General features: G+C 37.5%; 1 protein-coding gene across 4 annotated transcripts in view; it reads right to left on the bottom strand.

Moving 5' to 3' along the window:
• Positions 1-12,244, bottom strand: part of Arhgap6 (Rho GTPase activating protein 6) — a 520,326-nt gene that overhangs the window by 73,842 nt on the left and 434,240 nt on the right. For all 4 annotated transcript variants that reach the window (XM_035449868.1, XM_035449869.1, XM_027431822.2 and 1 more), the window contains one exon: positions 10,595-10,754. In XM_035449868.1, the coding sequence (XP_035305759.1) occupies positions 10,595-10,754 (160 nt within the window). The remainder of the gene's footprint in view (positions 1-10,594; positions 10,755-12,244) is intronic.

Below are 12,244 nucleotides of genomic sequence, written 5' to 3'. Positions count from 1 at the left end.
ATAGTGGGTGGTGCTCCAACACACACATATATAAATGTGTGTCATTGTGACCAGTAGAGACAAAACCTTGGACGGAAAAATATATTGTCTCAGAACATGAAAGACTATCTGTGAATACTAAAGCACAAAGCAGGTGACTTAAAGAATCTGGCAACTGCTATGAGGTTGTACTGAGTCACACACTTGAGAACTATACACGACATGACAAAAGTCTTCAGCTCTTATGGAAAACCTCCAAGAAGAATGTTACAAAAACACCTACCAGAAAATCTGTGTCATTCGTGTCTTTAACTGGAGTAAATGAACAAGGCAGCTTTTTTTCTAAAAGGGCCTCTAAAGGCAACTTGATCATATTTAATCTTTTAATATACTTTATATATTTATATTTTCTCTGTTGAGTTACCTAGGACACATAGAGAACATGAATTGTTTTTGACATGGTGAACCACATAGAGATACAAAAATAAACCTAAGGCTAGAACCATACGCTAAACATCTAGGGCCAATCTGTGGGAGTGACCCTCCTAGAGAGTTTTCTATATTGTTTACTGCTCTCTTTATTAACACTAAGGTTTTGAATTTCTATGCTGTCCACAGGAAGTAAGTAAAGCCCACAGGGAAAGATATCTTTTACCCTCCCTATCTTAAACACACACACACACACACACACACACACACACACACACACACACACACACACACTTCAAATATCAATTGTACACACAGATCCAAAACTTCTGAGACTACCTTTTTGTATATATATATATAATATATATATATATATATATATATATATATCATTACATGACATGTCTGCTAGACTTAAAAGTAGAAAAACACACGTTAAAGTAGAGTTTGGATTACCCATTGTTAAGATGCAGTTAACTTAAAATTATGGAAGTTTCATAAAATGGCTTAAATAAGAACTCTTTATCTTACTTTATAAGTGATTTAGAAGTAGGCTATATCTATGGCTCATTTATTCTGTGAATTTCCATCTTTTCTCACTGTATCCTCAGTTGGTTACATATCTATCTCCTTTGGGCTGTGTATGAAGCTTGTTATTGCCAAGGAGAGGAGGGAAGCCATATAGAAAGCTTCCCAGGTATTGCTCCCACTGAGGGAATGGTTCTAGTCCTAGCTTCATTTGCTTCACCCTACAGAAATAAAACGTTCCTTCTGGCTTTCCAAGTCCACTAGAACCTCAACAAAGAATAATTAAAAATTATTCATATTGACATTTTTGTTGTTTTCCTCCTTATTCCCTGTCTTCCATTTTATTTGCCTTCCAAGAATGTGTGATGATCAAATTGTAGGGCATAAATCTACCATTGAATCAGAAAAGTATAGAAGGTCATGCAAAAGAGTTTTAGGAAGAGACACACAATTAAAGAGAAATGGCTATTTGAGAATTCTATAGGAAGTATCCAAGTTTATCTCTGATAAGGAGAGTACTGTTTGGTTCATGTGTTTCCAAGGCTGATATATAAGGTGTATTATTTCTCAATGTAGATTGTAGACAAATGTTAAAAGCCTGCTGTTTCAAGAACAGAAACTTAAATCTTTGGTGCATCATCATAATAGACTGTTAACTAAATGGGTTTCTTCTTTTACATAAAATAGTATTATAAATCATTTCAACAGTGAGATAAGTAGGCATCAGGAAGCTTTGAGATTCTTTTTTTCAGTAAAGTAGAAGCTTCATGGTTGACGATTACTCTGGTGGTTTTAGGTGTGATAGATAGATCAGTGGAGAAATCCTGAGTTAAAGAAAGGAAATAGAGGTTCACAACTATAATTAAGATGAGATATAGGGTTGAGCACAGATGCATGACAAAGTGATATAGCAATAATGACAATGATAATTATGATGTTGATGGAGATGGATAGCTTTTATGGAGAATGTATGAGATGTTAGTGGATGCTTTAAACTCATTATGGTTGTTACTACATTTAAACCTCACATTAACCCATGAGACTATCAATTAAAGTTGGAAAATGAGTGCAGGGTGAAGATACAGGAAATCATTAAGGTAACTTCAAACCCATTCTTGGATATATTGGGGAAGAAGAGAGAAGGCTGACTGATGCTTTTTGCAAGTATAGGGAATTAGAGGATGAGGCTTAACTTTAAAGAAGCTTATGCATGCATTCATTCACTTCTCACAGGCTGACTGGTCTATGAGCCCTATACCTGGTCTTCTAGATCCAAAGGCAAATGATACATAGCCTCATCCCATGAGAAGTAATGACCCTCTGTGGGAGGACCACAGAAAGTGTGGTGGATACAAAGAAGGCACAATTAGTTTCAAAACTCCTTGCAGCAGAAGATCCTCTTTGAGGCCTTTGAAGCCTAGAAGTCACATGTATTTGGTAGTGCTGGATTCCTTTGGCATTTTCAGCAGATTGTGGATTCTGGTCCATGTTTCAGTTTGACTTTTATGCGCACCAAAAGTTTCTACAAACATATTGAGCACATTCCAGCTGGATATTTCCAGCAAAGATAGCATAAACACAGGACAGGGACCTTTGCTATCCAGATTACTGCTTAACAACCTAAGCCAGTGCTTCTCAACCTTCCTAATGCTGCGACCCTTTAATACAATTCCTCATGTTATGGTGACCCCCAACCATAAAATTTTGTTTGTTGCTATTTCATAACTATAAATTTGTGACTGCTCTGAATTGTATTGTAAATATCTGTGTTTTCTGATGGTCTTAGGTGACTGCTCTGAAAGGGTTGTCAGATCCCCAAAGGGGTCATGTCCTACAACTTGAGAACTACTGACCTAAGTTTGCCTCTCTTGTCTACCAGGTTACTCTAACTTTCTACTCTGACATCTAAGTCACAAACTGAAAGCAGCTGCAGTATTGTTGACATACTAAGAACACCTATTTTTGTTCTTTTGTTCAATTGCTTATTCTGGTTTTAGTAAAGGATAATGACAAGGACCTGCTTCATAAGGAGGCCATAGAAATTGAGCATTTTTGAGGTGTAGGGTGCTTTTAAAAAAAATCAGGCACTCTTTACTAGACTATTGTCTTCAGCTTTTTTTTTTCATTTGTTCATTGTTTTAAATTTAGGAACAATCTTAATTTACATATCAATCCCCCATTTACTCTCCCTTTCATCCTCCCATGCCCTGCACATACCCTCACAACCCCCCTAGGATAGTGAGGCCTCCATAGAGGATCATCAAAGTCTGTCACATCATTTGGGGCAAGGCCTAGGCCCTCTTTCCTGTATCTGGGCTGCAATAGTATCCCTCCATAGGGAATGGGCTCCCAAAGTCCATTTGTGCACTAGGGATAAACACTGGCTCCACTGTTAGAGGTCCCATAGACTGCCCAAGCCTCCTAGCTGGTACCCACATTCAGAGGGTTTGGTTCAGTCCAATGCTGGTTCCCCAGCTTTACAACTGGGGTCCCTGTGCTTTCACTAGGCCAGGTCATGTCTGCAGCTTCTTAAACCATTAACTATTTAATACCATTTGCAAAACTCATAAACAAAATCTTTCTCAAATCTTATACCAGAAATTAACTTAAACAAGAAGGAAAAGAAATAAAAATAATAAATTAAATTAAAGAAAATGACTATGTGCCGGGTGTTGGTGGCACACACCTTTAATCCCAGCACTCAGGAGGCAGAGGCAGGCGGATCTCTGTGAGTTCGAGGCCAGCCTGGTCTCCAGAGGGAGTGCCAGGATAGGCTCCAAAGCTACACAGAGAAACCCTGTCTCGAAAAAAAAAACAAAAAACAAAAAAGAAAGAAAATGAATATGTAACTTCTTTCTTATGAAATGATTTTACGTTAAAACTTAAATATAATGAGGTTAAGTCACCCCACCTACAGTAATGTCTTATACTGATTATGGAAAAAATCAGTTATTTTCATTTTACTTTAAACTAGACATTGGTATTTTTTCCTATAAAAGGCCAAACAGCCATTATTATTGCATGTAAGATACACTGTTGCTTGATAACAGTATAGATTATTTGTACAAAATAAGGAGTTTCATTATGTTATTTCCATACAAGTAAGGTATATACTTTAATTAATTAATTTTACATCCCAACTGCAGTTTCTCCTCCCTCCTCTGTTCCCAGTTCTGCCATCCACTCCTCCTCCATTTCCATTCAGAAAAGGGCTGACTTCCCAGAGATATCAACAAAACATTGCATATCAAGTTTCAGTAAGACAAAGCACCTCCTGTTGTATTAAGGCTAGGCAAGTCAAGTCAATATGAGGAATAAGTTCCCGAAAGCCAGAAAAAGATTAAAAGGCAGCCCCAGCTTCCACTGTTAGGAGTTCCACAAGAAGATCAAGATACTCGATTGTCATCAATATATGTGTATTGGGAGTGTATGCCAGTTGTGTATGTGCACCCACAGAGGCCAGAACAGTGGTAGGATCCCTAGAACTAGAGTGAGAGGCAGTTGTGAGCCACCTGACATGGGTGCTGGAAACTGAAATCAGGTTGTCTGCAAGAGCAGTAAGCACTCTTAGCCACTGAGTTACCTCTCTAACTTGCTCATAACCTCTCGCATGTGATGTGAAGTAAAAATCACCCTGGTAGCTTCCATAGGGGCAATCTCTCTACATCTGACAGGGAGAAATCTGATAGATGTTACTCCTGCTGAAAACCATCTGATGAAAGCCACTAAATCTTAAGTTAGAAGTTGTAACCTCATTTCATAAAGTTTATGAAAATGTTTATTAGTTATTTAGTATTTTATATCTCCTGGATCAGTAAATATAAGGAAGGGACAGGCCACAGTATGCAAGAAGCCTGCATCTGTGTAGCTGCATGGAGCATAATCAACTTTTCTCTTTTCTTTGACCAATCTGGATTGAATGATGCTTGAGGAAGAAAATTTTTTTCCTAAGGCACTAAGCTGTTAGCCTAGCTTAACTAATTGAGTAAGTATATTAAATATGACAAATGCTGTTAGAAAAATTGGTGGGCTGTTTCAAATTGAAATGTCAAATTGGAGTGCAATAATTTACACTCCTATCAACAGTATATGAAAAATGTTCATTTCCCTATGAAATATATTATTCAACTTTTTGGATCTGTGACAATCTGAGAAAAAAATCTTACTGTTGAGCTTGTAGATCTCCAATAAATATAATGGTGGCTATAAAAATATCTATGTTTATTGCACTTTGCTGTGAGCTGCCTGTATGTAATTTGTTCACATTTTATCTAGATGTTTTCTTCTTTTTAAGCTATACATGTAATAAAACTGTATTTTTAAATAAATATTTTAATGACCCTCGAACAGGAGAATATTTAATTTCCCAGTATATCTTCAGATACAGCTCAGCCCAGTGGTGGGACGCTTGCTATTCATGTACAAGGCCCTGGGTTCAATCCTAAGCACCACAAATGATACATAAATTAATATAAAACTGTATTTTGCATGTGCAGGTCTGCATGGACATGTGTGTGCTTGTATGTGGAGGTTAGAGGTCAGCACTGAGCATCTTCATTAATCACTTTCATCCTTATTTTACTTTTTAAAATACAGGGTCTCTCATTGAACCTGGAACTCATCAATTTGCCTAGACTGGCTGGCCAGAAAGCTCCTAGCAGCTTCTTGGCTATGTCTCCTCGACACAATGCCTGGCTTTTATGTGGGAACTAGGGATCAAATCCTGGTCTTCATGATTTTGTGGCAAACACTTTATCTACTGAATCATCTCTCCAGCCCTCTATTTTTTATGCTATGGAATTTGTTCCTTTTTATGTTTTCTGAGTGGTGCCCTTATAATATAGTGACATGCCCTAATGTTTTCTTCTCCATTTATACATTCATCATTTTATCTTCAGTTCTTTCTTTTACATCAATTTATTTTGATGTAAGAAGTCAGAATCCAACTCTTCAGTGATTGTTTCATTACTTAAAAAATAATATTCCGTAAGTTCCCCTGATAATTAAAACAATACATGCTTGTCATATAATAGGCTCTCATACACATTTTAGTTCATTTTTAACTGTTATCTTCTAATTACTTACCCCTCTATTGTGTATCAGTGAAATATATTTCTAATTGCTTGAGTTACATGGCATACTTTAATAAAAGAGCAATAATAATCTCTGTTAGGTTGATTAGATCCCCCTTGACTGCATTCATACAATTAGTGACTTAAATTATGGTCAGACCAATTTTGTGAAATTTCAAGAATTTACATTGATGCTACTATTTGAAATCACATTCAGTTTATAGATTATTAATACCATAGTTGGCATCTTTACATTATTGATTTTTGTAATTTGAGTGAAAAATATGTTTTCCTATTTTGACTCAAGAGCTTGCTATGTAGCCCAAGCTGGCCTTAAACTCATAATCTTTCTGTCTCAGACATTTGAGTATTCTTATCTGACCATAGCAAGCATCCTATCTTCCATTAATATTCAACTTAAACCCCAATTGTTTTTCATTTTAATGATTCCCTTGGATAATATTTTAGTTTTCTAATACTGCTGTAACAAATGTCCCCAAACTTAGAAATAAAACACTCCAATTTATTGCTTTGAAATGTTGGAGGTAAAGTCTGAAATGGAAATCACTGGGATAAAATCAAGATGTCAGAACAACTGTGTCCTTTGCGGCACCTTAGGAGAATATCTATTCCATTGACTTTCCCATCTCCCAGGGCCACATATATTCCTTCAATTATGGCTCCTTGGTTTCATCTTCAAAGCCAACAACATTGCATTTCTCTGACCACCCTTCCATAATCCCTTCCTCCCTGACTGTGACTGGGAAAGGTTCTTCATTTCCAACTGATTAGTCTGGGCCCTTTCAGACAATGTAGGATAATTGGCCTATCTCAAGGATATTACTGTTTTACATTTGCAAGATTCTTTCTGTCCTGTGAGCTAATATGTTAATAGTAGGATTAAGGTGTGGCCAGCTTTGGAGTGCCCTCATTCTGCAGACTATGGACACATTTAAATTAGTTATGGACCTCTCTCCTTTCATCAAACCCCATTCTAATATTAATTGAAGGAGACTTTGACTAACTAGGGATAAGAAATTTAAAGTAAAATGAAGAGTATTTGTTTTAACAATATCTAACTGCCAGTAAGCTTATTTTACATTCTAAATTTCCAGCTACTAATTCCAGATGGATCTTCAACTTCCTTAAAATCCAGCATTATTGCTGGTCCATTAGATCCTATTTCTTCAATTTCTCTTTCTCTTTCTCACACTTCTAAGACCTCTTCCCCATCTTTACTCCTAACAGCATTTGACTTCACTGGAAGCACAGAAGCAATGTGAACTCAAATTCTACATGGTCCCCTGCCATCTTCTAACTTACCTGAATCTTTGCCCATATAACCAATGTCTAGTCATTATGGCTCTAGCCAAGGTAAAATTCTCCACTGTCATTCATTCCAGGCAATTATCTCAATGACTTCCCAACACCCTGAGCCTCAATTCTCCCTTCTCTGATGAATTTTGAAGCTACACAGTATGCCAGAGTATCTTTATCTGAGACCAGGAAGCTTGAGTCTCCACAAATCAGCCCACACAATCATCCCCCAAGTGACAGGAAATGGAAATGTGAGTTTGAATAGGGTTTTATGTCCAATGTGTCTCCCGTCTTATCAGGAATGGTATTATTTCTTTAGGTTCTAGACCCTGGATGTTGTGTTTATTTTCCTTGGGGAAATTATTCACATGGTGAATCTGACAATGTTTAGAACTTTTACTTGGGGGTTTGCCTGGGGACTAAGTGTCCACATCCATCCTATAGATGCTATCATAGCATTTGGCACTAGTTACACATTCAAAAGAGCTCAGTTGCTATTCCTTGTCTATAAATCACCTACCCCAAACAATATTTCCAGAAAGTTTTGTCTGATGGCTGAATTTTTCCACTCATTCACAACTTCTTTCTTCCACAAATAATAAAACTTATTTATAAACCATTAATTCTCATTTTGATAGAAAAAATGAAAACATCCCTCATGGTCTGGTGAAATTTTATAACAGCTCAATAGCATGAATCATTCCTTGAAGGTGTTTGGAACAATGTAGCTGTAGACAGAGATTCTAGCAAACAAGTTTTATAGCAGTTCTACTTGTGAATGGTTATTTAATTTAATGGCCTCTTCCAGAATCAGGAACAAAGAGAAACACCAAATTAAAGGTTTTAAAGTAGTGCTACAAATAATAATCTCCTTCGTGATAGCTTATCTTACCTTCATTAAATTCAAAGCCTTTTCAAAGTTATCATTCCCTTCAGTATAAACTACATTTGCCAAAATTTTCACTTTTTTTAAGAATGGAAAGAATGTTTGTGCTCATGAAAAGGAGATAGGATTATTGGTGATGGTTATATAGGGCACTTGTGAGCTAACTGGGTGGGGAAGACAAGTTTCTCCTGCACATTACAAGCAAAGCAAGGCCAGGTGAGGCAGGAAAACCTGTAAGTAAAACACGTAAGTATAACCTGATAGTTAGTCACTGTAGTACATTTTCCACAACTGTATGAGAATATCACATCTGTGCTGAGGATACCTATGTGTGAGATTCACATGAAATGGGATGACAAAGAATGGGGATGGCATAGGTGACTATTAACTATCATGGCAACAGGGGACTAAGAAAAAAGCCAAGGGAACACAGCTTCCATTACTGGCATACGTATCTCCCTAACACATAGCCACCTCCTATCATGATTCTGAACTCCATAATAGCCCAAAACAAAATATCAGATTTCAGCCTAAAGAAAATGCAAGGCATGGCCCTAAGACTTATCATCTAATTGCAAACTCTGTACTCAGAATTTTGTGCTACTCCTTGTAAAATCAAGAACCAACTCTCCTATTGCAAAGGTGAAACACCTAAGTTCACATGACTAGTGTATGAGTAGAGGGTGGGTGATAAAATGAATTCTTGGATTCTAGTCTTTAGACTCCTAAATTAGTACAGCCAAGTTTAGAAACAAAACAAAAACAAAAGATAGGCCTATCAGTACTGTGAATGACAGAATGTGAGCATATGTGTGTGTAAGATCAAGTTGCTTGGCCCTTGAATATTTGGGACCTGATAATAACTATTGAGAAAGGTTGCCACATGTATTGTTGGTGATTTAGCAGTATTTCTGACTTGAACCCACTTTATGCAAGTAGAACCCTCTCCCAGATTATGATAATCAAATGCATGAACAGAAATTGGCAGACGTCCTCTGGGAGATAGAAGGCAAAAATCACCTCCACTTGAGAACAACATTATACACACACATATATGTGATATATTGTGGTAGTTAGTTTTCTTTCAATGTGTGGCTGCAACAAAATACCAGAGATAAGCAATTGAAAAGGAACAAATACATATGGTGTTATGGGTTTCAGTCCATGGTCACTTGGATCCCCTCTTTCTGAACCTATTTTGAGGCAGAGCATCATAAGATTGTGGTAGAGCAGAACTGCACAGTTCATTCTGTCAAGGAGGCAGTCAGAGAGGAGGCCTTGCTCAGACCAGACTCACTTTCCATATGCATGCCCTAATGACTTACTCCATCACACTGACTCCTATCTTCTGTGGTTTCATCTCCTCCCAGTAGTCCATTCAATCATGATTTTTGTCAGTGGATTAACCTATTGATAAAGGTCAGAGCCCTAGGGATCCAGTCATATTCCTGAAGCCATACCTCAGCAATAGGGATAAAGCCTTCAACACATGAACCTCTGGGGAGCATTGAGATAAACTATAACACACATGAATTCATGGACTTATTATTTGATGGATAAATATTCATAACATGTCTACCTTTCAGAAAGCTTGCTGTCTATATTCTGCTTTCCTTTTTATTTTGAGCGCATTGGTAAAAACTTTTTATGAACAAGTTTACTATAATCTCCATAATGAATTATGGTTTTCCATTCTGCCTCAAGTTATTTTTTGCTTCATGAAAATATAAAAACTGCCTTAGCAGATTACCATAATCAATCAGAGACAGACTTCTACAGAGTGAAATAATCCAGGTCCCCCATGTTCAGCTTTATGGGACTCAGGCCCTGTGACAAAGCACCAAGCACACCAGGTGGCTCAAGTGTCACAGAAGCAAAGTCCTAGCTAGACACACTAGGAAAGACTGGCTACAAAAGGAGTTCACAGCCATCTCATCCCTGATTTTCAGTTTGAATGAGAACAAACCTGTAAACTTAACAGACCTGAGGCACTCTTCTAAGATGTTGATCTGGAAATAAAATTGAGACAGACTCAGCTTTTCTTCCAAACCTTGTAGCTGACCTCTCTGTAAGCTTTCTCCTTGGTTGATGGGAAGCCAAGGAGACTTTTGAGATATTCCTGGCTTTCCTTTGAAAGACTCCCAGTTAATAGTTTTTTTTTATTTGCTTGTTTTTTTTTGTTTGTTTGTTTTAATTAGCTGGCATGCACATTGTCCTGCTTGAACATGTCTTTCAAAACAGACAGGGATACCAGCCACCCACTAAGAAGCTATAGTTTCCATCCTCTGTTAATGCCAGGCATGAGAAGACTGGCTTTGGCTGAACAGGTGGTTGACTGGCAGAGCCCCCCACAGAAAGGCAGACAGTGCGAACAGGGCCTTACCTTTGGGGATGGTGATCTGACAGCCGAGGTCACAGTCCTGCTGCAACTGATAAAATGCCACCTCCTGCAGCCGTGCCCGCTCCAGCTCTGAGAGGCTCTGGATGGGGACTGACCTCAGGCGCACGCTGCGGCCAGACATGCTGTTCCAGGTGAAGTCACCCTGCAGGCCAAAGGAAAACATGGAAGTGTTACACAGTTCACCCATTTGTCACAAACTTCCTTCTCTCTAAGGCAGTAACAAAGGCAAACGAATTACACATTTGTGTTCCACAGTTGGCTCTCTAGTTCCCAATCCAAATTCTGTCTTAGCATGAATTTTCTAGTTTAGCATGAATTTTCTTAGTCAGTTGTAAAAATCTAATTGGCTAAAGTGACTGCTGGGTAAAAATTCTTGTCTGACAATGCATACATAGGCCAAGGAAAACCATGTGGAAAGAGGTCACAAGGGTCCTACTTCAAATATATGTATGTAGATGTTTTGTGTGTATCTTCATAACAGGAACAACTGTGCTGCTACTTGCTATCATGTGCATCTCATATAGGGGACAAATGTGTTTTGAGAGATTACTGTGTGTCATTGTTTTTGCCGTGTTCTTTTTGGTCCATCTAGCAATCCATTGGAATGGCCAACAATTTTTACCTTATTGATAACATGACAGCATTGAATAAATGATACTGCTAAATTATAGTATGTAACAATATATTTCTTATTTAGTATCCAGGTGATCTATTTCAGTAGTTCCCATGGATATTAAAACATATAGGTGTCCAAGACTTTATTTTAAACTGTCAGTATTGTCATATATAGCCTCCTGTATGCTTTGAGTTATTTCTAGACTTCTTTTACTACCTAGTATAATTTAGATACTGTATAAATCATTGTTATAATGCATCATTTGGAGAATAATGGCATTGGAGAACAATCTATACATGCTTAGTACAAATATAAGATATTTATTTTAGGAAATGTTTGCTTCATGCTCAGTTCTGTCTGTGGGTGTAGAATCCAACAACACCAAGCACTGGGCATCATTTCAACACTGAACACATATGTAATATATTATTTTAATATATGCTTAAGGTACATTACATTACTCTAGTAATGTAGTATCAACAATTATGATAATATAGTACTGCTGATGAACCTGTATCTTGAAGTGTTTAAATAATTTTCACCAAATCCTAAGGGCCAAGCTAATGTATGGCTTTAAAGTCTATGGCAAAATAGTAAACACTGTTTCTACTTACAGAACTTTCATGAGCCATCTTTCAACAAAATAAGTACAGATTATCAGTCATGATTTAAATTTATAGAGACATTTGATTTTAAAGTGCTCTACATCAGTAAATCTAAGCATGTCTTCCTACAACTGTAAGAGTACATTTATGTATATGCATAAACATCTCTGCTGTCCATGGAGAGTGCTAGCTCCCAATCGCACTGAAGACTGGGAGAATGTGATGGGCCATGAAATACTACTTCCCATTCCCCTGAAACTCACCATTCCTTGCTTCTCAAGAGGTCATTCTACAAATCATAGATAACAGACACAATGCCATGGATTCCCTCCACAATCAAGAGGGAATTTTGTTAGTAGTGGTCTTGACTTATATGAACGAACATCCAGTGGCTAGTAAGCACTCACATGT

Source organism: Cricetulus griseus, chromosome X, assembly GCF_003668045.3.
Source record: "Cricetulus griseus strain 17A/GY chromosome X, alternate assembly CriGri-PICRH-1.0, whole genome shotgun sequence".
In the NCBI taxonomy this organism is placed as follows: domain Eukaryota; kingdom Metazoa; phylum Chordata; class Mammalia; order Rodentia; family Cricetidae; genus Cricetulus; species Cricetulus griseus.
Note: the sequence above shows the minus strand (reverse complement) of the source record. Positions and strands in the feature narration are given on the sequence as shown.